Raw genomic sequence first — 6,438 nt, 5'->3', positions numbered from 1 at the left:
CAAGATCACACAAAAGGTGTTTTTGCCATATCCCAAGATCCAAAGCAACTTATGTAACAACCTATTCCAAACAACATATGCAAGGTACAAAACTCATGGCCCCCCAGTGGCACAGTGGTATGCCTGCGGACTTACAATGCTAAAAATCCGGGTTTCGATATCCGTGGTGGGCAGAGCACAGATAGCCCATTGTGGAGCTTTGTGCTTAATTACAAACAAACAAAAAACAAAACTCCTGATTCATACGAATTTGCATGAGTACCTGTGTCATCCCTTTCAGATAAGCTTGTCTCCTTCCCCAAGATGGAAATTAATAGGAATTTCAGCTACGATAAAGAATGGCATAAGTTGCTGACAACCTGGAGTAGCCCTAACTACTTCCATATCTATATGAAAAAACGAATTGTTCCAGCGTGATTTATTTGACGAAAAAGGCGCAATATCATAATACATACATTGTAATTGTTCAGCTTGGATTTTTAATGTAATAAATAAATACCTAGCGAATTGAACCATTTATGTGTAAGTTACGGTTGCCTTCGCCAATACAATGAATTTAGCCGTTGATGTATAAGTTAGGGTTAACTTCGGTGCTAGCCTCGAGAAATTAAAGTTGAACATATCGGTTAAAATTTTACTTATTTTAGAAGAAACGATAATTTATTGAAATATGTTTTGGCGATGTAGACAATAAACTTTTAATAGCGATATTTTTTATATTAACTAGTAATTTAATTATTCACTAATGCCATATTATCATTTCTCAAATGAAACTATTCTGCTTTAATAGATGCAATAATGGAAAAATAATTTATTTTTGATCTAGTTACTAATAGAATGATCTTGAAGTTGTCCGTAACATTTCTCATATTAGAAATAAATACAAAAATTTATAAGATATTAGCATTCTGGAATATTCGAAAACAAATAAACAGGGCAGTCATTACCGCATATTTACACCAGATAGCACTTTTTAGTATAACGATAAACAGAAATGGTGCTTAACGTAATATTAAAGAGATCGTTGGAGACTCCAATGCTTTTTCTGCGAAAGATAGTTCTGAATAAAAATTTTGAGTTTATGTTCAAACGAAATTATGTGAATAATGAATGTAGGTATTCTATGCAGGTTATGTAATACTTAGTTATTTTTAAAAGAGGGATGTGTATATATGTATATAATAATAATTATTATAATAAATAACATTAAACCTTTAATTGCACTAACTTAAAATAAATTTCTGTGTAAATTTCTATATGTATCAAATTTTAATATACAATAATGCATAATAGTTTAAATTAATACATACACAAATTTACACAGGTATTTATTTTAATTCAGAGAACTGAAGATTAAGAAAATTAAATTTATTACATCACCATGTAATTTATGAACAAAGTATTTTGTTTTTACTTCTAGCAAACACAAAATAATGAGAAAGTACTCTTTTTTACTTTTTGTTTATTAGGTATGATAATTAATAATTTGTGTTCATTGGCATAGTCTCCTGATTGGTGTATTTTAATTTTCCATATTCTACAGCACATCAACCTATGAAAATTTTTGCTCAGGAGGGAAACTGATCATTTGTAATTGCTGCTGTGAGATTATGTTCCTAAACTACAAGTAGAATAACGTACAGGCATGGATTGTTATAGGTCTGCCATATAAGTTATATGATTAACTACAATTAATATATTTATATATTATAAGGCTCAAAACATTCAGAGTACCTCCTTATGACATACATCTGTTAGATTAATGAACTAAAGAAATCATGTGGAATTTATCTGTAGTGTTCTCTTTATATTGTAATTTTAGTGCATGGCAACTTTTTTTACTAATACCTTGATAGTCTTCATGGCAAGTATTATAATATGGTAAAAATAGTTCAGTAGTATGTACTTATAATGCAAAAATGTATATGCATTTCTTGAATGAAATTTTTTGTTAGAAACTTTAATTATGGGTTTTCTTTCATTCAGAGGTAATTTTTCTTTCCCAAAAAACACCTATTTTTCTTATAAGTTAATCAAGGCTTCTGGAATTATCTTATTTTTTTACCATGTCTCACTGGTGAATGATATCACTATAGTGAAAAAACCACAGTAAATGGAAAATACTGTCAGAAGTCTGATATCAGAGAAACTAGTTTCAACACATTTGTGTGCCCTCTTCAGTCTCACGTTGTCTTCTGACAGTTTGTTCCGTTTACTGTGGTTTTTCCACTATTTGCTGTACACGATATTGTGTTCTTTTATCATATCACTATAGCATCACAGCTTCAGCAACAAAACCCAATAGTTAATATACAGTTTCTTTTCCCCTAATTTTCCATTTTCCCTTGTTCTTTTTAATTTTTTGTTTTTCTTTCATCTTTTTCTTCTTTTCCTTCTCAATTTTTGTCCTTTTCATCCTTTTCCATCACCCAAAATAGTCCCAGAATTTTCAAAATCTCAAAATTACTCCTATACATTTTGGAGACTTATTTGAAAAAATATTTACCCCTGTTTTTACTTCAATGTACTTTTTTTTTCAGGTCTAATATGATCAGTATTGTTTCTATTTACCACTCTAGCCTGTATTAAAGTTGATGTTTTAAACCTTCACATTGTGGGATGTTCAGTATTGTGTGATAAAAGTTAAAATGTAAATGGTAGCACAAATGATAGTTGTAAGATTCAATTAAATTAGCTGATGTACTGATAAATTTTCTTCATATTTATAGATTTCAGAAATGCAATATATATGAATTAATTGTTATATTAAAAAGTTTTGGTAACAACTTACCAAAGTGATAGTTTTGTGGATATTCAAAACTGACTACTGATGAGATTTCAAAATCTTGTTGCCTAGTTTGTGCTCATAATTATATACTATTTTTTTCACTGTTGTGTTTTTATCTATGTAGAATTTTGTATGAAGGTGTGTTCATCTTATTATGTTTTGCATCTGTGTGTTTGCATTAGCATCTATCACCCAGAGTGGGCTGGTTTGATTACTGTAACTTTTGGTGTGGTGATTAGAAACTGTCCAAAGGTGCACATGGGATATTTTGTGTTAGGATCTTTGCGTGAGAAGTGGGATAAAAAAGTCTCAGAAATAAGGCACATTTCCACTTTTTTTATAGACTTTTGGATTTGAATTTAAAGACACAACTACTTAATCTGTTAAGTTAGTCAGTTATTACCTTCCACAAAGCAGGGTGGGCAATTAGCATTCAATGAGGTCTTTAGAGATTTAATAACAGAAAGAAGGGGAACATTATATAACATTGTCCTTTATACAATTTTCACTTTCTTAACGGGTATTCTCAGCTATAGTATCTAATAAAAGCCTTATATCTGTGCTACAGTTAAATCTATGGCTCAGTCATTGTCAGTTTGTTCTAATGGTTCTTCTGTAACTGTATGTTTCAGAAATAACTCTAACTTGTTATAGATAAAGATGTTTTTACTTATCTTTACTTATCACTTGTAAGAGATTTTGCATCGGAACTGTTTACAAAGAATAAAAAGGCAACATGAACACCTTGATGAAGTTTTATCCCTTTTTTTTTTTTTCAATAATTACCTTTTCCACTGAAGTTGGATGGAGGTTGTGTTTTCACCCCTGTGTGTGTGTGTGTGTGTGTGTTTCTCAGCAAGATTACTCAAAATGGCTGAATAGAGTTGGAAGAAAGTTGGTATACATTTGGACTATGACCCAATTAGAAGTGATTGTTTTTGGAGGGTTACACAAATCCAAAAAATCCCTATCTGTTAACATGGAGACCAATTTTTCACACTATTTTTGCTCTATAACTCAGTCAAAAATAATCAGATTTTGATGAAATGTAGTGGACATGTGTAGAGCATTATTCCTCATTGACCTGCCAAAAATAGTCCATGCCCATTGATAACGACAGACATACAGACATATTTTTGTATTTTTTGAAAGTCAAGTGTGAGCAATGCTGCATGGCGGAGGTATGTGCTCTACTGAGTGCTCCTCTAGTTTTTAATTAGTTTCATCCTACTTAAATTATACAAGAAACACTAAACTCTACCGTACTTGTGCAAATTACATACTTGATGATGTTAACTCAAACAGTAGCTGTGGCTTTTAAATGATTGACTAATTTCTTGTACGATAGAATGTAAATGGAAAATATTTCAAATTTTTACAGTCTGATTCATGAACATGAACATTAAGTGAGAACAAAATTTGTATATTTTAAAACTCATACTTAGGTAAATTTTAACCAGATACGTACAGTCTCGTTACTTACTTTTAACTGTGCTACAAAGTAACTCAAAATGTTTCAAACATTTAAATCCAGTTAGGGTCTTTTCATTTTCCCACATGCATAGTGGCCTGTCTTGTGTGCTTGGCTACAGCCAAAACTCAACTTTGATTCATGAGCGAAGTTCAGTTTATTTACTATTATTCTACCATAATGAATTTTAAAATTTTAAGTAAATACGTGTTTTCTTGCATGTTAAGAAATGTTACATTTAGTCAAAATAATCTGATAGAGGTGAAGCATGATGATTTGCATGAGAGACGTGTTGAAGCTTTGGATTCCAAAAGAGGGATGATGAAGCTTTTGGCATGCATTTCTGAAAAAGCTTGCATACAAATGGTGGCACAAAACGAGAAAAGCTAGCTAATCTTGTGAGAGGAGGGAGAGTACCTTATTGGAAATTCGAGCTATATGGAATATGTCCAGTAGATAACAGGAGATTCACTCAAGATATCAATTACAAAGTAATACTAAATCTCTTAATGACTTAATGTAAAATGAAGCAACAAGCCTGGACACAATGTATAATACAAAATAGACATTCTTTATAAAGACTCTTTACACATTACACAAACACAGAATGTGTAATTGCTTAAATAAATTTGACAGACTGTAGCTTCGACTGGATATCTTCACAATGGTTAACTCTTTTATCCTGACTAGACTAACTCAAATGATAAAAAATACGACATCAAATGCTGGTGAAGTACCAGAAGTGGTGATTGTAACTTCGGAATTCATAAACGGGAAAAAGCGGTAAACACGAGGAAGTAATGCTTTAATAAAAATATTAACTCCACAACTGTGAAGTGTAGTAAATAAAGTTATGAAAAATGAAAAAAATAAACCACTTCAAGAAAACTGAACAATGTAAGAAAGAAGGTCCGAACTCAACAGATGCCAAACAAGAGGTGATAATTCGGTAGTGGCATGTAGAGGGAGTCACATGCGTCAAATGATAGTAGTGCTCTCCTATTGGTGGAAGCCATGGGCGCGTACGACCCGTCGGGTGATATATCATCGCTCATTTGCCGAGAGATTGAGCGGTATATAAGCCAACCTCTCTCGCCTACTTCTGCCCCACATTATCCTAAGACTTTCGAGCCGGGCCAGGCTGATAACGATTTGATCCTTTGTTCCCGGAGTTTGCCACGCCTTCCCGTTTACTACCGTTTATCTCTCAAGTATGTGATGTTTTGTCTCTTACACATTTTTTCTATGACCCTAGACCTTCCCTCTTACATACAACAACTTTCCGACTCTATTTAGTCTTTCTCCCATCACCCAATATTAGGGTTCACGTGGACTGATTTGCCTCTCAACTGGGGGAGGGCGTAAGTATGCCTTATCCCCCACGGACTTCAGATCTGTCCATCCTTGCTTATCATCAGGCAGACTATCCTTTTCTTGACCAAAAGTTGTTGAGGTCAGTTCTACCTGTTTTTTTTTTGGGGGGGGGGGTAGCAAACCCAGATTACCTTGTCCAACTTACCTAAGCCAAATTTTCTCGCTCTTGTCTCACCCTCAAGACCCTGCTAAGGTACCTTTCCTCCTTTCACCTTCTGTCAGAGGCTTTTCACAGGAACCCTGAGGGAGTTTCTGTTGAAATTCTCTCCATCCTTACTTCTACGTTAGCTCGTCTGTTGTCTTCGACTATCGAGCTTCCAACGTGGTTTGTTTATTGTTGGGTTTGGTGCTGACCCATCACCAGGCTTCTTTTCTAAGGGACCTCCGCATGGCCACATTTTTGCGGTGTAATGTGATTGACTATGTTTCTGCGTCTTTGAAGTCGAGGGTGTTCTCGGCTCATCAAAATTCTACCCTTACTAACTTGGTAGCTTGTTTGTTGCAGTCGGGGCCGAGTGTGGGACCAGTTCTTGTCTCCCAACCTTCCCCTTCCCAACTTCTTCCTGTCCCACCCTCCCTTGGTGCCACAGTTCAATGATTTACTCGATGACACACGATCCACTAACAGCAGTACTGATGACTACATGGTCAGTTTGGACCCAGTTGGTGCTTGTCTCTTGAATTTCATTCATTGGTGGAAACCTTTTCTCGCCCATATCTAGGTTCACAGAGTGCTCTTGAAGGGATGCATTATTCCCATTCTCTCCCTTTCTCCATTTTCCATTGTTCCTGTCCACCTTCCCTT

General features: G+C 34.3%; 1 protein-coding gene across 5 annotated transcripts in view; it reads left to right on the top strand.

The window, feature by feature from the left end:
- Positions 1 to 594: 594 nt before the first annotated feature.
- LOC106478461 (succinate--hydroxymethylglutarate CoA-transferase-like) overlaps positions 595 to 6,438 on the top strand; it is a 52,361-nt gene continuing 46,517 nt past the window's right edge. For 3 of the 5 annotated variants that reach the window (XR_002609909.1, XM_013939005.2, XM_022382056.1), the window contains exon 1: positions 979 to 1,112. Coding sequence is in view for 2 of the 5 variants with exons in the window: in XM_013939005.2 (XP_013794459.1) it covers positions 995 to 1,112 (118 nt within the window). In the remaining 3 variants the exon portion in view is untranslated. Of the gene's footprint in view, positions 613 to 978; positions 1,113 to 1,543; positions 1,660 to 6,438 lie in introns of those variants that run through there. The other 2 variants (XM_022382053.1, XM_022382054.1) reach the window with 2 other exon arrangements.

The sequence above is a fragment of the Limulus polyphemus genome, unplaced genomic scaffold, assembly GCF_000517525.1.
Source record: "Limulus polyphemus unplaced genomic scaffold, Limulus_polyphemus-2.1.2 Scaffold213, whole genome shotgun sequence".
NCBI classification, from domain to species: domain Eukaryota; kingdom Metazoa; phylum Arthropoda; class Merostomata; order Xiphosura; family Limulidae; genus Limulus; species Limulus polyphemus.
The sequence above is the reverse complement of the archived record's forward strand: the minus strand, read 5'-3'. Positions and strand labels throughout refer to the sequence as shown.